The 24272-nt window shown below is 42.7% G+C and overlaps 2 protein-coding genes across 2 annotated transcripts in view; both read right to left on the minus strand.

Annotated features, from left to right (window-relative positions):
* The window catches only part of LOC6614122 (hemicentin-2), a 71154-nt gene that overhangs the window by 26441 nt on the left and 20441 nt on the right, over positions 1–24272 (minus strand). The window contains exon 2 of the mRNA XM_032721224.1: positions 17538–18270. Coding sequence (XP_032577115.1) covers positions 17538–17658 — 121 coding nt within the window. The 5' untranslated portion in view covers positions 17659–18270. The remainder of the gene's footprint in view (positions 1–17537; positions 18271–24272) is intronic.
* LOC6614125 (daple-like protein) lies at positions 9428–11801 on the minus strand. The gene is made up of 4 exons (XM_002038542.2): positions 10890–11801; positions 10114–10711; positions 9906–10055; positions 9428–9835 (listed from the first exon to the last, which is right to left on the minus strand). The coding sequence occupies exons 1-4, from the start codon at positions 10963–10965 to the stop codon at positions 9520–9522; spliced, it is 1140 nt and encodes a 379-aa protein (XP_002038578.1). The 5' UTR covers positions 10966–11801; the 3' UTR covers positions 9428–9519.

A 24272-nucleotide genomic window follows, 5' to 3' on the forward strand; every position in this document is an offset into this window, starting at 1 on the left:
GCAGCCCCTGCTGTGGATCCTGCTGCGGACCTTGCTGCTCCCCCTGCTGCAGCCCTTGTTGTCCACCGTGCTGCAATGACTGCTGCGGGTCCTGCTGCAGTCCGTGCTGCGGACCTTGTTGCAGCCCCTGCTGCGGACCCTGCTGCAGCCCCTGCTGCAGTCCTTGCTGCACCCCTTGTTGCACCCCTTGCTGCACGCCGTGCTGCAAGTGTTGCACACCCTGCTGCGTGCCGTGTTGCACACCCTGCTGCACCCCCTGCTGCACTCCCTGTTGCACCCCTTGCTGCAGTCCGTGCTGCGGTCCGTGCTGCAGCCCCTGCTGCTCCCCTTGCGGCGGGTCAAAGTGCAAGTGATCCACGGAAGCGAATTCGAATTCGTTTTCGGAGGCAGAAGCCCGTCGCAAATGCCACCACAAGTTCGTCGAGCTCGTTGGAGAGCCGTTGGAACCCACCTGCTAATACCAGCTAAGGCAATCATACACACGAAAAGTCAACGGCAGAGCCAAGTTTTCAGGCCCCCAAGGAGTGGGGATATGAGAACGTGAGGGAAGTGGAACCATCTGCTCCCGGGGCCATGTTATCGAAGACACAGATTAGACAGCGGGCCCAGGTAAAAGTTGGTCATCCCAAACTTATGCCAGTTAGTGCTGTGTAAAGTTTTTGGCCTGTTCCAAAAATTAATTAAAATCAGTTTCAACCTATGTGACACGACCACACTTACAAAAGAAATTACATTACATGCCAAGTTGAGTCAACTACAGGGGAAAAGTAATTATTCTAAAGGACGATTCTTAAAGTAATATCAAAACTTACTGACAACTTGATTATTATTAGCGGGGTTCCAGTGTTCTTGGCTTCTTGTTGTCTTTACTTATTTCTGTGTAGTCTTATCAAATCAGCATCAAGTTCCGAAGTAAGTAATATTGTGGTTTAAAAATATTGCTAGCTTATTCAAAGAGTAATGGTAGTTCGGGCATAGACTTCTAAAATGTGTCCTTCCCGGAAGTTATTTACACACAGATGGCGCCAGCTGACACAACTTTGCATACTTTAATTAAACATTTTACGAAACATTCGTGCAGGCAAAGTGGATCCTCGTTAAATGTCTCAGGACATCGCCTGCAGTCCTGGGCTACGAGTAAAAATAACTTGTGACATGCTGCTGCGGCAGTTGTTTAATCATTTCACTCGAAATGTTTTCAGGCCCGCCGGCCATGGGTTTCCTATTTCTGTAGTTTTCCTGGGCGATGTGAACTTAATTAGGGTTAATTAATACTAGAAAAACACACAGGCGCACAAGGGGAGGGACATATTGACAAAGGACAAATTGGAGTGCTTAAGGAGCATCCACTGCTCGCACTCATGGGATGCGGTGACCCTGGTCCCTAGCCCATCGAGGATCTCGTCTGTGCGACAGGAAATGAGTTTTCAAAGGCCGGAAGGCAGCAATTATGGCCATCGCTTTGTGTGGACTGTTAATTGGTCTGGGAATCGACGAGGCCGACGACTTTACGATATTTCATAAATTGCAATTTTACGATGCCCCAAAATTGAGACTGCACTGCAGGCTCAACCTTGAGATTTGCATATCCTGGTTGGTTGTCCTTTCCGATCTTATCCCTGGGCCACATTCCCCCCGCTGCTGTTTGTGTACTTTGTGAGTGTCGACGTCATGTAACGTGGCAAATCCAATTTGCCCACGCCCATTGGGTGGAAAGGAGGCAGCAGCAGAAGCCCTCCGCCTGCTCAATAAACCAAAAGAAATTTTCTCTCAGAGGAAGAGGCCAGAAAGGACTGCCTTTGGCAAATTTGTTATTGTTCTGGTTGATGCAGCATTCTTTGAGGCGCAGCCAAAGAAATTGGATGAGGCCAGGTGCCAGCAGAGGTTCATCCTGTATGCAGGCAAATATTTGCCCAGGTATGACTCAGGGCTCGGTGAGTTGCATTAAAACCGCTTCGAGGCCTTGAGCTGCTCTAGATGCAGATAGTGGTCTAATTAAATTCGCAATAGTATTATCCAAATACGGAATCAAGGCCCAATTTGTACGGCATTTGATTAAAGCCGCGAATCGTGCTCGTTCACATGTCATGTTCCATCGGTTGGTGGTTGCCAGTTTGTCAGTAAATATTCAATATGCGAGCTTGTCCGTTTTTAATTATGCTTCATATAAACATGACGGCCGATATTTGGTCGGGTTGCTGCAATAATATTTAGCCAGTTGTCCCGATTTTATTGCATAAATAAATATTTGTGTTAAAACGAAAAAACCGCAGGCCCAACACACGAGCCCAGCATTATATTCACTGAACATATGTAGGTGCTGGAAAAAGCTGACAGGCATTAGATGTCGTTTAATAAACCCTAATAGTCTGTGGTCTCGTGCCGGAGTGTCCATCAAAAACACACTTTTTGGACCGCCCGCTTTCCATTGTTATATTTTCCCATCTATCAATTATGCACCGTGGTCGGCGGGCAGGGGGCAGGGAAATTCGTTTTTATATTATTATTTGCTTTGCAACGAAAACTGTCAGGAATGACCGCAAATGTAAGCGGCGACGGATGGTGGAAAAAGCCTTTCCGCCCGCTTCAGTTGCATTTATCGGCTTGACATTTCCAGTTTGCTAACTCACCAACAATACGATGTATTTTATGAAATATAATAGAATAACAACCATCGCAGTGTTTCATCTAATTGAAATTTACCGATAGACTAGAAATCAGAACAAATAATTCCTCGCCAATGACCCAATTAAATGGGTACGAAAATTCTTTTGACATTTCAAGCGTTAGCTAATTGGTTTGTGCTCTGAGCAGATATTTTTGACATGGCTAATAAGTTGAGCACATTTTTTAACATAATTCATGGTTTTTTACTAAGGCACTGATTTTTTTCAGGTCCCAGGAATTAATATTTCCTTTGAGTATTCACTCAAATGAACTCGTCAAAAAATTAAATTCATATGTTCTTTCCATGCCCATTTATTTGCTTTGAATAATTAATTTATTTGTCATGTAATTAAACTTACGTCCATGTAATATCTAAACTTGGCTACATATGCCATGATATTACTATTATATATTTTTATTAGTATCGTGATTGCAGGCTAGGCCGTCGAATTACACATGTAGTTACAAACTTCACTTCAATAAATTAATAAAAGAATATACGAAAATGTTCGCATAAATAGTTATATAGTTTTCGATTTATCTCCCAATTAGTAATATTAAAAAGCTACAAATGCACAAAGAATCCTGTGCTAATTCGCGGGAAAAAGCATATTCAATTTGTCAGACAAAATCCAGCATAAAATATGGAAACGGAGTGTACCCGGTTATTCTGTGGGTAATAATTAATGTTACGCTCGTGTGCGGACTTTGTTCGGATGGAGTCATTACTGGAGCACATACTATACCACGAATCTGGTATAAATTCACGGGAAGAGACTGGAGTATGTGGGTCATGAAACAGCTTGATATCTTTACTGCGCTTTATACCTGTGGCTATGGTTCATCCATCATTAGTTGGACACAAAAAGAAGGATTTTATGATGTGGTAATGGCAGCATAAAGGACTTCACAGCACTGGATCTGTGTGTGTGTGTGCGTGTATTTTTTATGTTTTATGCCTTTTGAGCAAACAAGTTGGCGTATTTTTGAGCTAAGCTCGCAGACATAAACTGTCGGCTGGCCCCTCCACTCGCCCGCAAACTAAGCCACAACTTCCGCAACGTGTCATTCAAGCCACCCACATCATTACGACCCCCTGCTCCTTTACACACACTCTGGCACGCTCTCGCGCACAGATACTCACTCACTAACACACGTACGGACAGGACTACTGGCTGTACGTGCTAAGTTGTTATGGCGCTCTACGTAACTCTCTGCTCTGTCGCATAACTTAGTTTTCCACGCTTAATACCGTTTTACGGGCACCACTTTCCCCAACTCCCCCCCTCAGCCTGGCCCATGGAAATACTTTAAAACGCATAAAAATTCCGACACGTCGTAACCTCAGTGCTTTTAACAGCTTCTCCCCTGCTCATCGCGAACCAGAGCCCAGAGATCCATAGATGACGACCCCATCTCAAAACCCCACTCGCACGTATATACGAGAGTATACGGGTATAAAACCAAACCCAGAGTCAGCAATCAACTGCACTTCCCAGGGACTCTCGCTTTGTTGCAAGTCATGCACATCAAGTGAAGTTCCTGCCGCTTGTTGTTCCTTCTATACGAGGTACATTCGGAATACAAGGGTATACTAGCCTAGTCAGAACATATATTATGGATTTGCATGGAATCAGCTGTGACCGCTTAGTTTAAAATTATCACGTTATTATCTCGGCTGATGTTCAAGCGGCTTGGCTAACTCTCACCATTTCTATTGTGTCCCATTTCACTAAGCAATAATATTTAGAATTTTTAGCATATTTTAAACCATATTTTAAGCACCGGGTATCCCACAGTGGAGTTCCTTCATTAGTGCGTTTCAACTTGTTTTTTCTAGCGGTATGTTGTTGTCTAGCGGACGCGGTTGCTCCGTCTGTTCCGCTGCAGTTAACCTGCAAAGTAGCGCAATTTGTTGATAGCAGGTTAAATTTCATTTGCCCGCACACTTTATATATATATATTTTGCTTCCCGTTGCTCCTTTTTTTTGTGAGCCCTCTAATGATGTTGCCAGCAGTACGCGGCCCAGGATGGGGGCAAATAAGATGCATGTGGAAAATGTGGCGCATCCTAAACACGTTTTGCATGAGGAATAAACGTAATTGTTTTTTCTGTGTCACAGTCGTTTGTTTGATGAAGGTGCGAGCGAAAATGGTGCTGAATTAAATTTTAAATTGAATTGCCGCCAAGGGAGTGATAAAGTTTTATACAATTTCTACATGATGAGAGACATCTTTCAACACAATCTAAGTATTTCATACAACAAAATATAATTCGAAAGACGGAGATTAGCTGGGTATGATATTAAGTAAGTAGAATGTGTATGTATAACATATGAAAATCAATTTCAAACTGAAAAACATCCCAGTATTTTATTGGCCAATAAAAATCCATTAGCTCTTTGGCCACAAAACTAACCAGGCGGCATGAACTTTGCGCAATGATATATAAATTTGAATACCCTGCCGACCCGAGCTCACACACCTTAACAGGCGTTGACATTAATATCACTTTACCCCAATCTGTCCAATTTACCAATAAAACTCTTGAATATCGGTTCGAAGTGCTTTAAACTGCAATGGGCCAGGTAAAAGTGAGTCAGCCTGTATTCGAGTGTGTATCCTGAGCTGGTCGGGTGTTTGTTTGTGCGGCTGTGCCTTTTAACTTTTGTATAAAAACAACGAACGCAGCCGGCAGCAGTTAGTGGATGGAGGGATGCAGGATGCAGGCCAGATCCAAGCCAAGGATGCAACTTTCAGCTGCTAAACGAAAATATAAAACACTTAACTCGACTGCAGGGGCGACAATCCCCTCCATTTGTCCCTGGGAGCCCGCAGATCCTCCTCTGCCTGGCGACACATACAACTGCACTCTCGTCCTGGAGACTGGCAACAATTTGATGGCACCGAAAGCAGTGGGGGAAGCCCTTCCCCTTTGGGCCGGGCCAACAAACCCAGACACTGCCATCCCCTGGCTGCGAATTTAGGTCACTTTTTGGCAGCCAACAACTGTGAGCCGGAAGTGCAGAAAATTTGGCCTAAAAATAACATTTATTTGTGTGCAGCTCACTGACGTTCAGTTTTACGAACTCTATTACGATTACGATTATGGGGGCACTTTAATGAACAAATTAACCCAATGAGTTTCTTCTTACTTGCCAAGTTAATAGCTAAGGAGGATAGAATACTAAGTGAAATTTCGGTCGCAGAAGTTGCGGATTATACAAAGTATACGTATTATACAAAGTATACGTTCTTTTCTTTTCTTTTCTGTGGCGGTTCTTTTGAGTCGAAATATGAAATTAATTTTTTGGCAGGTTTGCGATCTTTTAATAGCATATTAAAGAATTTTGCCATATAACGATGTCAGTTGTGTCGAGCAATGTATCTATTACATTTTCTATTTATTTTGTTATATATCTACTTCCAATTAAGCTATATTCCTGAGTAGCTAAAATCGCACCACTGTGCCTGCGTTAGGGTTCAGCTTTTGGGGGCATTGAAAGCGCGGCTTACAATGACCGACCACAAGCGTTGGCGAGGGACGAAGAGGAAGGACTTCACGTGGCTTTAATAAATAACAGCTGAAGTTTAAATTGCCGTTAGCATAAATTATGAGCAGTTAGAGACGTTGCCTGCATTCACCGAGCGACGCCTTTTTGGCTGCTAAACTTCTTTCAGCAGCTCGTTTCCCTTTCCTCCTCGTTGCTTTCCTGCTCCACTCGCCCCCGTAGCTTTTTTGGCAAGCATCCTGGTGAATAGAGGAACTGGTGCCACTTTTTATGCATTCGACTGTGCATAAGTATGTATATACTTCTATATATTTTTCGCCGGCCAAAAAACACAAGATGAAAAGTTAGCGGCGCAAAGTGAGATTTCAATTTGGCTGGCTCGCGTTTTATGGCGGGGAGGAAACATTGCCGGACTCATAAAGCATTTCCGGCACTCATGAATCGGTTGGGGCCCTCGAGCCTTTTGTCCCCACTCCCAGAGCTCCGGACCACTACCCCGATATTGTGATGTTTGGAGCTAAAGTTGTTTGCTTTCTTTTCGCCAGAAAAGCCGAAAGCCTTAGAAAATGGAACGCCGCCTGGTGGCTTCCTGCTTCCTGCATCCATTACATCCACCTTCAAGAATACACTGGACGAAGCGCTTTATCCTTTGGTACTTTTGAGAAAGCTAAGGCCCTTTCTAGAACTCGTAGGCACTTGAGAAGAATGGTTCGTTGGTATATATTAAGGGTAAATAATATGTTAATCACTTCTGGGTTACTTTGAGCGTTCTTAAACTATTTCCGTGCATAAGAAAGCCCAGTACCCAGCTGGGAGCTCATTCGTTGCATACTTTCCGTTTGCCCGGTTTGTCTCACTTTCCCAGCAGCGAGTACACATTACATTTCCCTCTCAATTGTTTGGCAGCGAATAAAAGAAAGCCCGAGCCGGGCTACCCATATCCAAAGCCAGGGTCCAAAGTGGGTATGTTTGTTGCGGGCTGGTGGTGAGGAAGTGAGTTGGCTCTATGGATTCCATGGAATGCAACGACCATGACAGGGCACATGGCTCAGCATGGGTTAAGGCATTCGAGTCAAGGGGATGGCTGGCATACTTGTGTGTGCATTCCGCCAAAAACATTTGAATGCCAAGTATTCAAAGCAACCCAAACAGGGCTGGGTGCAGGGATATCGGCTACCTATCATTCAACGTTAGGGTTCGACACAATCGAATGAATGGCAACACTTAATTTAATGAATATTGAACCAGTTATAGTATCAATGAGATTTAGTTGAATGGGAAAGCGCAAACCTAAATGGAATCGCATACGAATGCATCGAGTCCTGTACACAATGTCAACCGGCTGACAGGACAAAGAATCATAGCAAAGCACCATAAACGGTCGGGCTTAAGTGAAGATTTTGCTACCCAAATCTGATGGAATTTACACCTTGATCACTCAGAGCTGTATTCTTTGAAACAACTAAATGGGTAAAATATTTATTTTTATAATGGGTGGGTAATCTACCTATTTGATCTGTGTCTGCACACCTTTAACCCTATGTAGATGATTTGATATTTTCTTAGTTTTGTATTTACACCTGTTTAAGCCATTCAAATACTTTTAAGTCCCTAAAGTATATTCTTAATATCATAAACTAGAGTATTCAAGAAAAATGCATATCCGTAAACGGATTTTGTTCTACTGCAACCATCGGCGGGAACAGTGGCACAATAAATATAACAATTGAAATGGCAAATACTCTGAAAACGGATTCCTGTATATGCACGAAATGAATCTCTAATAAAAAAAGATATTTCCATTACGGCGATTAAATCGTCAGGACAAAGCACCAACACACACAGAGACACAGGGTGGAGATAGGAAATAGCAGGATATAGAGGTGGAAACAATTCTACTGCGGTCTTTGCCTGGCTGTAAGGATGAGTCGTCCTGTGATAGGATTTCAGCTGTCTGCCATTATTTCAATTGTTGTTGTTTATATTAATTGGATTTTGTACCTCCTGCATTCTCTCTCTCTCATTCTGTCTCTCTCCGTTTATGTGTCCTTCTCTTCTCCCTTACATCATTAATATGAGCGTTTTATGTGGACTGCACAATCGGCCTGAAGGTTGACCATAAAATATTTTCCACCGCCCATCCGATGATATCAATTTTTACGGCTGACAATATTAGCCCGACATAATTATCAATCTTTATGGGTCGAACTGAAACGGTCAGCAATAAAATGCCAAACGTAGATCGTCGATAACGAATGTCCTCGGCCGCAGAAAGGATGTCCTCCTAGCGCAGAAAATGTTGTAACACATGTGTGCACGTGCTGATAAAATTAGCAATTCGAAACCATTTGTGGGATGGTGTGGTTTTCGGGGTCGGAAAACCTGATATTAGCAGCAGATATATTCATGTCGACTGCTCTCGAGCGTAAAGTCATGGCGCAGCCAACGGGGCGGATGAGTGTTGCTGCCAACGGGGCGAATGAGTGCTCTTGCACCCGGTCGGGCCTTTGGCTGTTTTGCGGTCTATCTACCTCTTGGTTAGGAACATTTCCCATCCCCCATCCCCAACCGCTAGGGGTTTCACCACCCACCCTGCGCGTGTCGAAGCATCTCAGTTGGAAAATGGGTGACAATTCATGACAGGGCATGAGCAGTGCGCGTAATTTGCATATACGGTGGTGTTCGTTCGTTCGTTTCGATGGTCGAAACCAACCAGGCGGTTGTCCAGCTGGCCCGCTCTTTAAATTTTTTTTCTCCCCTTTCACCATGAGCCACAAAATTCCCTGCCGTATTGGCCCGGCAGTTTTGGCATTGACTTGGCTGCACTTAGCCCCATGGCATTACAAAATGTCCCCTCATTCCGGCTGCACATTGTGATAAAAATCCCCCTTCAATGCATTTTCCGCACCGAAAAAAGTCGAATATAGGGCAGCTAAAATAGAAACCTCTCTCACACATTTTAAATGCAAATGAAACACCATGGAGGGCAGATAGTGGAAGAGATGGGGCAAGTTCGAGGTGTCTTTGTGGCTTGCCAGCCGGCAGATTAAAAGCGAAATTAGTTTTACTCTAATAGGCCAATGCAGCTTTGGCGAAAACAGTTAGTGACAGGATGAATATTTCATATTGACGGAATTTTAGCAGTTAATTAACATCTAAGTTGCTAATTATGGTTATGTTTGTTAAGGCGGGTTAATCAAAAAACACGGTAACATGGCCTATAAGCTGCTAATCAAAATACTTTCATGTATTATTTCAAAAAATAATTCTAAAATTTTATTTTCTCCAATTAGTGCCAAAAATTAGTATCCACTTAAGATTTTGGGTATTCAAAATGGTTTCAGTTCTTGTTTCGCCTGTTCTTCTTGCGCATGTGTTTCTTCCACTTTCTCCAGTATTTCTGGATCTTGATGGCTGCGCGGTTCATGGCGAACAACAGGACACGATGCTGGCGGTGCCTGGCCTCCTCCTCCTCTCGCTTGACGACGATCTGCTTGTAGACCCGCTCAACCTTTCGGAACCCAATCATATATTCGTCGAGGACCTTCTTAGCCTTTTTGTGTTCTTCGGCGAGCTCCATGTTCTCGATCATCTTTTCGCCAATGCTGTGATCGTATTTCTTGATAATGGCTTGTAGTTGTAAAATTAGCTTGTTTCTAAGGATTTTAGGCGATTTTTCGTGTTGTTATCTAAATGTTGTCGGTCTGAAAATCCAGTTTCACTTACTTTTCCTCTCGAAACACCTTTTCCTGTTTCAAATAGTTTTTTGTGGTTAAGTTATAATTGTTCTGCGTCTTCTGCAGCTGTTCTTCCAATTCAGCTTGTCGCTCTAAACTCAGTTTTTTATTGGCCTTTACCAGACGAGTGCACCGATCGCTGAGAGTACAAACTGATAAGTTAAAGGAACATCTCCTTTTTGTCGAGCATCACTCACATTTCCTTTTGGATTCGCTCGTTCTTCTCCCTCTTCTTCTTCATGAGGAGGTCCTCGTAGTTCTGCAGGTAGGCCTCCTTATCCTCCAAGCGCTTCCTGATGGCCGCCTTCTGATCCAGGATCTTCTTGCGCAGCTCCTCCACCTGCTCCTTGACCACCTCGTTCTGCTTGTACATGGCATGCAGCTGGCGCTCCTGGGCGATGGCGTCGGTGGACGTCCTGTACAAGCGGTCCTTGGCCAGATCATAGAGCATCTCGAAGGCATTCAGCAGCTTCTTCTCGTTGTCGCTCATATGGTTGTAGTATCTGGGAAACAGAATGTAGATCCTGCTGTTCCGCTGGAAGAAATCGATGATCTGGATAATGCCGTGATCCATCAGGGGCGGACGTTTCTCCCGCAGAATGAACTCCCTTCGGCGAACAAAGGATTCCACCAGATGAACTGCCCTTTCGTACTTGGTTCCATTCAGAATCTTAGCCATGTGCGCGGGATGTTCAAGCAGTTTCGGCATGATTAGCGAGATCTTAACCCGTTCGATGGCCTCGGCCAGGACATTTAGAACACATCCAATTTGCACTATTCGCACGGTAGCAAATTCTAGTCGCAGAAGGGGTGATTACATGATTAAACATTGACATTCGCGCTTAGAAGAAGTCGGAGTATATGTTGTGTTGATGGTAGGCAAGCATAAGTGATTCGTGTCCCAAAATTTAACGTTTTAAATTGTTGAACTGTAGACTTAGTTGAGTCTGCATCAAATTTCTTAACACCTTACCATGCTGGGCCAGTTTGATGTCATTCTTCTTTTCCGCTGGCATCGATTTACCCCGCATCATCTCCGTCAAACTCATCTTGCTGTTCTTGGTTTTTAAGTAGTCTTTTGTAAATTATTCATTTATTTTTTTTTGGATTAAGATGCTGCGAAAGCAGCGTTTACTGAAAAAAGCTTGTTTTTATTTATTTCTCGCTTTATTTTATTTTATTATTTTTTTTGACAGCAGTTGTGTGTGTCGGTGTAAATTTGTTCCTGCTCTGAGCTGAAACTCGAACTGCACTGTGATGGAAGTTAGCCCTGTTGCCCTGATCCCCTGAACGATGTGCCCAATTTATGTACACAAATTCGCATATTTACAAAAGCGGATCCTCGACACATCTATCTGCCAATGGGTTCGCTCCGCTGAGCTGCAAACTTGCTCAAGTGGAAGCTCTTGTTTGGACCCGAATCAAGTTGACATTACATGGCGTGTTTCAGTCGCGGACTGCGGACAAAGTTTCTAAACAAATGCCCCGGAATTTGTGACTACAAATGCAGCGCTTCCTGCTCGATGTTGGATGCACATTTTTTGCAGCTCTTTGTGCGCTCCTCTGTTCCGCTGTGTTGCCAAAAATTTATGGCTAACAATATTTTTGGCTGGCAAAGACGCATTCAGCTCACAGCAAATGGCAAACAACTTGCTGCGAGTCACAGGCGAGGCACCTAAATAAACCGATTCGTGGGTAGGGGGCTGGCTGTTTTCCGGGGAGGTGTTCTTGGCGGAGTTATTGGGGGAGTTTTCAGGGGCGTGGCACTGTTTCGGGGCGTAATTTGTATGCACTACGCGACCATCCTGCGTCTCCGCCTCTGAATATGAATCCGAAACCGAATCGGACAGTATGCGCCAGTGAACTCGGTTTCATCTTTTTCCTGAGTTGTTTGTGATTTGAATACCCTTTTATGAGTAATAGTGCATTATGAAGTGTCCACGGTGTCAAATTTCCACAACTATAATTTTCAACGCTAGAATAAACATAAAACTTCTGGATTTTTGTGTAATTTTTGGTCACCAATAGCAGTAACATTTGAGCAGGAAAGTGTATAACCTCTTCGTTGATGGAAAAATCTTTGCAGTTACCATTTTTTCTATCGCATTTCGTATAGCCGCTGTTGTTGCTCTGCGCTTATTGCATTTGTCTCGATTCGTTTGGCTCGCACAAAAACAAATTGCCGGAAGTATGCAAATGTATGATGCAGCTTATCAGATATTGTTTGAGAGCCTGCCCTCGTTTTGTTTTGTTTTTTCGGAGCGGGTAGGGGGCGTGGCCGTTTCGGGGCGTGGCATTTGGCACGGCGCTCATTTGCCTTGCAAAAGGCGCGCCTCCAGTGAGCAACCAGCAAACAAGAGCCAAGCGACAGCAAATAACTTTCAGAGACACTTGCATTCCGAACGCAAATAAAAAATCAGAAAAGTATCGGGAATTGAACTGTCAGCTGCAGCTGAACGTTGGGGAAATCGAAATTGAATTACATTTGCACTTTATGCTAAAGATCCATCAGATGACAGCAACGGCACATGGAGCGAGATAAAAACTAATTAAAATGTTGCGAAACAATTTTGGAGAGGAGATGGAGGCCAGAGGTTCCAGGTAAAACTTTAATTTAGTTTACTGATGCTCAGAAATTTAGGCAAATTATTATATCTATTCAAGTCAATAATATATAGAATTCTTAAAAACCAATTAAAAAAGGTAAATTAACACTGTGATAGAAGCAAAGAATAATATATTTCGATCAGAAAGAAGAAAAAAGAAAATTTATACGGTTAATTTGAAAATCAAACACAATATTCCTCAGGCTGAATAAATATTTTTTAGTTAGACATTTTAAAATCTATATACTACTTAACCACTTAAGTTTCATTTTAAAAATATCGGCAAATTAAATACTTATTAGGGATGCTTTGAAATACGTACACTTTCAATACGAAATTTAAATCACAATGATTGTTACTAAACAAGGAGCTAAAATAATGTGGACTCCTGGCCGTTCAGGAATAAAAGGAAATGAACTAGCCGATCAAGCTGCAAAATCAGCAAGCAGTATGCCACTTATCCTCACCCCAAACATAAATACCACAGATATAAAAAAACACCTTAAAGCCGACCTTGCGACAAAACAGAAAGAACACATAATAAACTGCAGTCCATGGTACCAATCTATTAACACGAACACCTCACACACATGCGATTACCTCAAACAATCTCACCCAAATTGGACCAGACTCGACCAAATAAAAATAATCCGACTTCGACTAGGACACACAAACATAACCCACCAACACTACCTAAGTCCCAATTCAATACCAACTTGTCCGTTTGGCCAAGGTGATATTTCTATAAGCCACATATTAAATTCATGCCCATCCCTCCTACAAGCCAAACAAGATATATTTAACAACACCAACCCTCTAGACCTTCTTAGCAAACCGAATCCAGATATAATACAAAAACTCATACTTTTCCTCAAAAAAACTAAATTATACCACAAGATCTAAAAACAAAACAGGCAATTGTACATAACAAGCCAGCAATTAGTTACCAAATTAGATTTTAACTAAATTAAGATATAATAACATTGTAAATAAATATAGCTGTAAGCCCCGTAGCTAATGCTATACTATCTAAGTTAGTCTAGTTTTGTAAACTATTCTATCTATCATAATAAATAAATAAATAAATAAAAAAAATAAATAAATAAATATATCCAGTGATTTTTATGCTTTTTATGTTAGTATTGAAATCACCAGCTATATGTTTTCCGCGTAGGTAGTATATGTTTGTGCTATTCTGGTGACCCCTGTCTTGGTTCAAATTAATACATTGGCGAGTGGCACTCAATGTCATTTATCAACTCCGAACTTTCTGACATTTATGCTTTGTGACAACCAGGTGGACAACCTGGAGTCTAGAATTGGGCCCGACAAAGTTTCCTTCGACAGATGACACATTTTCATGTAGCTCTCCTACATGAATGATTTCCATATTTCTTCAGAGCAACTGGGCTGGCCAGAATAAGGAAGAAAATCACCCCCTATTGATAAATGATGCTGATGGATTTTTATTGCCCGGTCTTCTCGGATGGACAAGGGAAGATAACTGGACCTGGTTTCTCCACCCAATGGGGGGAGGATTGGACCACATGTACGTATGACACGATGTTGGACGGCTGCTTATCAACGGTTTAGCGCGGCTTGTGTGCCTGACAGGTGAATAAAAGCAGCTGTCAACACTTTTTTATCCCCGATTTTGAGGTGTGAGTGTGCCTGTGGGAGTGTGTGAGTGTGTGCGCGAACTGGGGTCCATTAATATTGATATACTATAGAATATATTGATTTTGTGCTTTGTTTTTTTGCTGCCAAGGAGCATGCGAGGCGAGAGATTAATGCTTCTACGAGGATGCCAAGCGACTATTTGAATACAGTTTCTTGGCTATCGCGAAGGCTCGATGCCTTCAAGCCGACAATTAGTTTGTGGCTATTTTTGGAAAAGCAAAGCACTTGCCAATGATTTGGCTTGCTTAGCAGGCCTATTATATATAAATTGCCAGGCCATCCATCAAAACACTCAAAGCAAACGCAGACGTGGGTGGGAGTATGTAGGAAGTCAGAAGGCAATTTGAGAAACAACTTCAATGAGAATTGGCCAAATACGAATGCATTTAATGGCAACAAATTCAATTCAATGGCTCAACAAGATGCTCAGTTTAAATCTGGGTAGAATGATGGGCGTGGCTGCTGCACTTCTCGCCTCCGCCGGTTGAAAATTTTATGTTTAATTTATTGATACACACAAATTGCAATAAAAATTGATGGCAGAAACACATTTACACACCGGATGATGGCACGGGGGGAAAAAGCGTGGAGGGGGCGCGGGGCGTTGGCCATAATTTTTCATTTCATTGTTTTGTTTCGCAGCAGTCGTGGGAAAATACTCGGCGGATAAACCAGAAACAAAAAGCTGGCAAAGTGGCAAGCAGCAAGAAAAAAGGAGCGCAAAAGAAAATCGAGGGAAAATTCTTTTCTATGCGGGGAAAATTCATGAAATGCCCGACGGAACTGGAAGCGAATTTTTGTGATATTTATTTGCTGGGCCGGGGAAAAAAAGTGGAAAGAAACCGAGTTGCGAGAACTGCAATAAAGCCAAGCAGACAAAACAGACGGAAATGAAAGCAAGAAATAATGTCCCCGTCTCCAGTTCCATTTTCAGATCCAAGGAAAGCAGAAAGGAAAGTGAAAAGTTTCCCCAAAAGAGAGAGAAACTAAGCCGAAAACGAAAGCAAAGGCGCAGCGCTGTTGATTTTATTTTTATTGCCACAATTTATGTATGCACAGATCCGACGTTGCGTATACGCAACGCAGCTCTCGGCAGCTGCACATTATGCCAATAACTTGATAGTGCTTAAGTTACGGCGGCATTGGATTTATTTCGCTTTAAGGCAAATCGAGGGAGCCGACAGCTGCAAATCATTTTTAAATGCTTACAAATTTCCAACACAATTTATAACTTAAATAAATTTACTGCCGGCGAGTGGGAATCACAGAAAAAGTTATGAAAAATGTGGGGCAGCAGAAAGCAAAGCACAGCAAATGAAAAATAAATCAATCTTACACTCAAAGTTGGGCAGTGGGTGGGATGGGTGTTCCGAGCAGCAACTTCCCATCCGCAGAGCGGAAAATTCAATAAAGTTAAAGAATGCTGAAAATATTATGGCATACCTGCAGGCGACTGCAGTTGAAGCTGTGTATGTGCGCAAACGAGGAAATTCTAATATTAGTATAGTTGGCCAAGTTGTACATGTACTTTCGCAGAAACCTTAATGGCTTCACTAGCTTACCCCCCATACCACATTTACCGCACCCATCGGGTTGTTTTTTTACCAGTTTTTCCTCGCCTGCACCGTTGCCTGATCATTTACAATTCAACATTTTGCAGCACCAGTGAATTATGCTTTTCAGCTGGCCTTTTCCCCACTTTTCCGCTGCTCGTTTTCCACGGCTTCCGGGCACTCGCGGTCTATGGCCCATTTGTGTGTTTTGAGGCTTTGGGCGGCGGCAGTAAGTACGCTAATAGCTTCTTATGACAGCAATGAGGCAAAATCATGCGAAAATTCAATTGCATGGCTTTTCCGGCTCCGCAGAATAACAGCAAAAATGTTTTCAACCTATAATAATAGCACGCTTTTGGTTATTGATTACGTATGTATATACGGAATAAAATTGATCGGATGAAATTTGTTGTCGTAGTCCATAGAGAATACGTGCTAAACAATGAAAATAAAGAAGAAATAAGTTTTTTGACTGCTGTATTTTGAATTTAAACTAGAAAAACCGACTTAGATTGCACAAAAACAAAGATGACTCTATATGAAAAAGGTTTATTTATGAATATAAAGCCAATCTGTGGACGTTTTGGCGTTTGCTCTTTGCTCAGAAAAAACAAAAATTCTATGGATGAACGAAAATAAATCCAATAAATTTTAAACGCAACCAATAAGGCCAATCAGCAGCTTTCACTAATTGATTCCAAACGCTCTAACTGCTGCTGCATCAAATAGACTCAGTTAGAAAATAAATTCTGCTTAAAATACTCCTTTGCCGTAAAAACGAATCAGGAGAGAATCCAATTTATATGAAAATTCCAAAATAAATCGATTTGTTTTTTTTTCCTTTTCTTTTTTTGACACTCCCTCGATTGTCTTTCATTAAAATATGCTGAATGGTCAATCAATGATTGTCAAACGCCAGTCACATCGCGTTCAAAATTGGGAACTGCGCTCCAACTTAATAGAAGCTCTTTTTATTTTTGAGGTAAAACCCAGATAAGTGAGTTGAATTGTTTTGACATTGAGTGGCAAAAAAGGGCCGGCAATTGAAACAAATTAAAGGTTGATGGGGTGCGAGTGGACTGAATGCACTGTTGTCGGCGTGTTAACAAAACCACTTTATGCAGTTCATTGAAATTACCCCCTTTATTCCATTTATTTCATTTTTTACTGCTCCTCCAGAGCAATTAACACGCATACACACCCAGCCAGACCCACGAATATCATAATTGTTGGCGCTGGCAGCTGGAAGGTGAGGACCGAAGGACGCGTGGCGGGAGAACATCTGTTTCAGCCATCCACTCATTCATTTTTAATGTATGCAACTGCAATCGAGCCGCCTCCGGCTGAAAAGCAAATGTCAAGCAGCTTCCACTCGTCGCTGCACTGAGAAACAAGTTGCAACTTGCTTGTTTTCGAATGTACATTTATGGCTTTCAAAAATATCTTTTGTCCAAAGAACAAAGCTGAAAAACATACGTGTAAATTTATAAGGAAATGTAAATGTACTTCATTGGTAATATTTTCCAATGATTAATAGTCGGCAAAATATAGGATCTCAAATAAGAATATCGGGGTTTTAACATGTGGGTTCCAACTATGAAAGTACGACTGTGTTTTCCAGTGTACCCCTCGTCTAACAGCCTTGTTTTTGACATTGCGCAGGAAGCCAAGGAAATTGTCAAGGATATTGGGCCATTGAAACAGTAATTGCTTATGCCCTGATTAGTTTGGATGTCGAGATACATCGCGCGGATCTTGGGACATAATATGAGGCACACTTACCGATTGTGAGGCAGAGGATGCCACCGAGGAGCAGCTGGGTGAGCTGAGCGCCCTGCAGGGGCCGCGTTCTCGTTTCGAGTGCTTGCATTTCGGATCGACTGCGACTTTTCCAGGAGCGCATCCCCTCCCGCGAGGGAGCGAGAGCGATAATGTTCAGTTACGCGGAAATAGTGCACAGCTTGGTACTTTCACTGGCGCTCACTGGCACTTTCCAGCGGGGGATCCGAGGGGGACTGTGGTCGGTGGAGCTGCCGCTCCAGCTGTGACTAGCGAACGCATTTAACACCTCCTGTTAAAATGCAGAACTGCCGACACGGCGTATGCGCAACGAGTGCAAAGGTTCGGAGTTTTCTTTTGGTAGCGACTTTCTGCAAATGTTCACAATTTTACTTTCGAGTGACTCCGCTGACAGTTTGTCAAATATTAGTTTTCCTCTTTTATTGTTCGCTGCGCAGTATGAACTGTGTTTTTATGGCCAATTTTATTGCGCCACAATCGCGCTGATGCTCATAATTTGTTTAATATTTCTCTGCGTCTCGGGTTTTCGGTGCTTCAACAGTGATTTCCTCTACTCGGACCATCAATAACCATTGGCTGTGGGCCATGTTCACTATTTTCCCGTTCGCAAAGGAACAGCAACATCTGTCCTGGCCCTGGGGTTAAATCCCACTGCCACTTTGGATTCAGATTGGATTTTGGTCGTTTTCGGATTTTGTTTGTTTAGCGCATTTATCTGAAATGAAACAAAAGGCAATCGGGGTTTTTAATGTTCCGTTAATAGAGAATCGATTTATTTTAGACTGCTAAATGCCAAGTGATTTACTGTAGGTCCTTTGTGCAGGATGTGTGTTTGCAGGTCCAGAGGGCCAACACACACACACACAAGCGCGGGCGTGTGTGTGGCAAGTATTGTTATTGTAGATAATTGCTTTTGGCCGGGTCGGTTCGGAATTCGTGTTTAGTTTAGCGCTCAATTAATTATCTCAAGTTTCGCCATTTGCCGGCTTAGTTTGCCGGGAATTGGCCTCGGGCCACATGGCCACGCAATTTGTATTCAATGCGCCAAATTACTCCTCTCGAGCATCTCGAACAGTTGTCAATTAATTTAGCTCTCCCCCCGTTACAAAGCCCCTCAGCTAGTGGGGAATTCATTTAAATTAGCTGGACGTTCGCTCGAGGGAAACAGGAAAACTATACTATATTTTATTGCATATTTTCTATTGCTACATCCGTACAAAGTTTCGCAGAATGCATACATAATTTAAAAGCCTTACGATGTTACCCGGGTTATGATTCCCGGGCTAGATAGCTTTGTCACTTTCCTAGTACACTGTTTTACCAAAGACACTAGACTAGACACTAGTGTCTTTGGTTTTACTGTGGCATCCACGACTTTTGTTTGACTAACTTAATAATAGGTAAAACTCTTTTTAAGTCCATTCTGCCTACCTTGTGCTCTCAATTTTCGTTCGCTTTAAGAACTCCACTCAGCTGGAAACTATCGCCTATACTTCACCAGGATTTACTCGGGTAATTTTTCATAGAATATTTCGTGTCGGCAACAGCTGGCGCCGCCAAAGTGGCACACGACTGACGCTCTTTGAGGCGCTCGCAAAATGCAAAAGGCAAAAAAAGACAAACACAAATTTATCTTCATAATTTTCCACACGTTACTGGCAACTCATCTGCATAAGCACGCACACTCACTCGAAAGTGAAAGGCGGAGGCAGTAATGCTGAAAGTACACTCCAAGCCCCATTTTGCCCCCCGCCGAATGTAGGCCACTGGCTGCAGAATGTTGACTTTAACGTTGTCGGCGCAAGTGAAATTTATGCAACTGACGGCTACTCAGGGGAGGGGAGGGGAGCGGTGTGGAAACTGGCGGAAAATAGGGGCTTTTCATCTCGGCAGCCGACTTTAAAGGCTTTCCAGGGTCATATTATTTTTTCGGGCAGGCCCTACAGGCTAAAAGATTTATGCGGGCGGCCCACGCTGCGGGCGCCGTAATTAAAAAGTTTGTCTAAACAATTCTCTAATTAAATATTATTCGTCTGAATCGAGAATGGTTTGTGCCGAAAGGAAACTCTTTTGCTTCAGCCGGCGTGTGAATATTAATGACTTGACGTTTCGGTTAAACTTTGCGAGCGAGGAAACTTGCCCGCAAATGTTGCTCAATTTCGGTCGAGGGTTTCCGTTTCCGCTGGTGTTGCCAAAACGAAACGCAATTAAAACGCCGCCCCTGCGGAGGAGTGAACCCTTTAATGGCTTAATGTCGAAACCACGAAGTACATAGTTGAGAGGCCAAATTGAGCAGCACTTACTTATTCCGAACGAATGGAGTCCAATACTCCACATCTGCCCTCGAGTTAACTTCGCAGCAGGCGAAAGTGGAAGTGGTTGTCTGGTGTGGTAATTGAAATTAAATGGCATTTGAAAGTTTATTTGGCTGGCAGTTTGTCATCTCATTAGCCCATTGATCGATTCAAGTTTTCAATTATTGCAATTGGCGCCATCCAATTTAAGTTGGAGCAGCATTCAAAGTCTCTTCAGCAACTAACTAGGTATAAAAAGTAAATTTGCCACAGCCAGCAGCAGACTACTACATCATTCTTTGCCCCACTCCATCCATTTCAGAGTCCCGGGGGAAATTTATCTAAATGTTGTTTCAAAACTTAAGCTACTGCTCTCCCTTTCAGCCCTTTGTGTTCGTTCCGTCCTTGCTGGCACTTTTTTCGCACTCTCTCAGATTCAGTTTTACCGAAGCAGCTCTGGTTTCGGTCCTTCCCCCCCACAAACTTGTCACAACTAAAGACATTACACAACAGATTACGTATACGCCGGGTTGGCGCTGAAACAAGAGGTGATTGGGCGCAGTTCCCATTAAAGTGTGCCTCCTCCTAGTTGCTAGCAGATTTACAGCAGCAAATTTTTATGTTATTGCCTAGCGTGTGTGTGCGTAGCTTGGAATGGGTGTGTGGGAGGGTATAACGTGGCCCCCGGCAGGCTTCATCCCTATCATTTACGGAGATGTTTATCCTTACATCTATAAAAACACATTCTGCGCACAGCCTTACACTCATGTGCGCCACTGTCCAAGTCCCTGGCACTGATGTAGTCTAGTCAAAATAGTTGCCCCGACTCCACATATGTATGTGTATATATTTTCGTTCCCCCGGCTGTCTGTCGTCCTGTCAACGCGTCTGAGTAGAGCTCCACTTCTCCGCTCTGATGTTGCTTTTAAAAGCTTAGGCTGGGCAAACACTTTCCCACATTCTTAATGAGTGCTTGCTTGGTTGCTTGACGCTCCTCTTCGAAAACTACAAATTTTGTTGGCCATTGTTAGAGGAAAACATGGTTAGAATTCAGCAAGGAGCCCAAGAAGTTTGGGCTTGCATGTAGGCTCTACTCATAGTTCAAGTTGTAACGGGTGCAGAATACTTCTACTTTGCTAGGAAAATAAAGTAGTCAATGAATCCAAAATGAACATCTGCAATTTGTATATAAAGTAATTTAATTTTTTCTGCGAGAGCTATGTGCTCTTTAATTAATATTAGGGTATCAAATTAGTTATTAGATTGCTTTAAAAATTGTTGTGTTACACTGAACCATTTCCATTTATATGTATCCAGGTTTCTTCCTCAGTTAGACTCAATTGTTATTCCATGTTTGATAAATATCTTAACTTTTGTTATGCCTAGTATGGTTCATAAAACTTACTCATTTCAACTTCATTAGTAATAAATCTTCGATGGATATCTTTCTCTTTGTGCTTCCATAACTTAAGTATTGATTAAAGCCGGAGAAGTATTCCAACATGGCGCAGAACCCGAGAGTTTCTCTTATTCGCTATGGCTAATAGAGCTAAGAAGGGACTTTTTATGTGCTTTTTACACACACAACCAGCATTTTCGACCACTGAAAGTCATTTTTGCTTTGTTTTGCAGCCAAAATAGTATCTGAAGGGTCACTCAAGCACATACCACCGGCACGGTGGGAAACGGTAACTATTCCGATGGGCAGCGAAAAGTCTATAAAAGCAAATGCTGCCTCCTCCAACGCCTTGAGATCCCCATTCCCAAAAGAAAAGCTAGTTCGGAGCACGGAAGGCAGAAAATAAAGTCGACTATAAAAATCACAGGTTTATATACATTTTTTGAGGGCGGCCAGTTGCCGGCATCGTTATTTTCGTTGCTGCAGTGGTTGTTCTACATCAGAGTTCAAAGTTGTTTTTGGAAGCACTTTAGCCCGCTTTAAACAGCGATTGACTGGATGCCTTTCCGAAAAACTTCCTGTTTCGGGGCAACAACAGCCGAGGAGCTCCCAACGATTACGTCAGCCGAGAGTTTGGCGTCTTGTCACTGGAAAGTTAATCAGGAAAGTGGCAAAGCCAGTTTCTGGTTTAATCTTCAATTGAAACTTTGGACACTCCCCAAATAAGCTAAGCGATCGAAGGGAATAAACAAAATTATAACTATGGGAAAGCGAAAAGTTCGAAAATTCTCCACTGTTCTTGCCAAACAGTTCCAAAGGTCCTGACTCGTGGCATCTTAGATGGGCACCCATAAATCAGTTTTTACACACACCAACACGACTGCCATAAACTTTGATCTGTTAATAAATTGACTACACTTAATCATCGCAGGTAGGAAGAAAGTTTCGGGATGTAAACTTCTACGTAAGTTGGAAAAATATCTGCCTCATTTATTCATATGCCAATCTGAGAGAAACTTAAGCAAACAGTCGGATCCGGGAGTTATTACAGCCAGCTTCGTAAAAATTAAATATATCGCTCATACGCCGCGTGGGCCGACTGGCCGTCGGGTGCCCGCTTCGATTTATACGGGCTTCCAGCTCGTTTTGGGCCACATCATGGTAACCAAGGCCCAAACGCAATTAACGCACACCACCAAAAGCCACTTAGCGAAGTGTAGGTGATAGCTAATCTCCTTTGCGCCCAAAATTCAAGCCCCTATGCGCCCGCCCCAAATGGTGAACGGAACCAGGTTGCATTCCGGGCACATTACACAAACTAATCAATGCAAGTGCACTTGTTCTTGGCGGCTGCTTTAAACTAAATGCTAGTTTTTAGCCGACCGAATTTACAACCGCCTGCACATTACTTTGCTCATTTGTGTGCTTAGCCTGCTCAGCGCACTGGCGTCCTGGCCATGTTTGCCCAGATGCAACTAAGCTTTATTTGCCTGTTTACCACGGCACGGCAAATAGAGATCAAGTCAACTGCAGCACAAAGGCTGTGGCAATTCCAATAGCTCGTTAAGCCAATACCAACGACAATGTGTGCTGATGCAGCAAATTTTCGCATTAATAAATCTTTTGTTTGCTAATAAATTTCTAAATAGCAGACCGTCTCACTCCAGCTCAGCTCAGTTCGCAGTCTGTTTATGTATACGTTCGCCTTGCATCCTTGGGACTTTGGCTTCCGTCACCTGAAATGTGGGCAAACATTGCGACTCAGCTCCAATATTAGGTCAAATTTAAGTTGAAGGCTTCAACGCACATACGAGTATAATCAGTCAATTCCCAAGATATTGCAATTACCCGAGTTACTTCTACACTCTGTGTTTACGAGAAAATTTGACTATCTATCCGGAGGGACCCTGGAGTCTCTAATTGCCACATGTGAGAGCAACAGGATATTTACATGCAAATCAACCCAGAAACGCACTTCGAGGCAATATCCACAGGGGCGGCAAAAAGTTCAATCATGTAAATGGTTCGTCAACCAAATTGGGGCGGCAAAGGTAAATCACAACACACGCAAGCACTTTCGGGGAGGGAATTGCGGTTCATCTAAATAACTACGTTTGTCCTTGACCTCGGCTGGAGGACATGATTCAACCGACTCACAGGACACGTTCAGCCTCAGCCTGTCCAAGGCTCCGAAAAATCTAAAGGACTTGATTTGTATTAAACGTGAGACCGAAAGTGTGTCCGACTCGATATCGGCTTGTGAAATATTTATTATACGCTGACCTTTCCTAATGACGTCTGTATATACTACATACGAGTACATTGCACGATACAAGTACTCAAATTAACTGGAGAACCAACTGTATTTCCATTGCTAATCTAGAAACATTATACTTTCACTCGAATTAAGCCAGCGGAAAAAGTATATGAATATATTGTTATTTACAATTTTCTCAGTCTACATATATCTCTTTGTATTTATATTAAATTAAAGTAACTTGCCATCTCAATCGGAATTGATCGTTGTTGGATGGGTAACACTGGGTCGATCAACTTTCGTTAGGACAATGAATCAAATCAATTGACCAGCCAGCGGCTGAAACAAATCCCAATCGAAATTTGCTCCAATTTAGTTTACGTAAATTTGTGCGTTTCTATTTGCGTATGAATATTTGCACAGAGATACATGCATATCCATGGTTTGAAAGTGGGCTTAGTCATTGTGTGTGCCTAGTCACACATATATTTTTGAATATTTTATGACGCAACCGAGCGCGTTGTCATTGCTATTTAGCCCTCGTCACTGACCCCCAACCCTTTCGCTATCATCCCTAACCCAATAAGTTTGGGGCACTTTGTTGTAGAAATAAAAGTTTAGCTTTTCCCACGTGCGCCTGGCGACTCTTTTTTTTCTGCGTCCCAGCTGTCAACTCTTTACACAAATTATTAAAACATTTTCCCACGAGTGTCAACACTTTCGGCGGTCGTCATTTTGGGCCGCCAGGGAGTCGCCGCATAGAAAAG

The sequence above is a fragment of the Drosophila sechellia genome, chromosome 3R (assembly GCF_004382195.2).
Source record: "Drosophila sechellia strain sech25 chromosome 3R, ASM438219v1, whole genome shotgun sequence".
Lineage (NCBI taxonomy): Eukaryota > Metazoa > Arthropoda > Insecta > Diptera > Drosophilidae > Drosophila > Drosophila sechellia.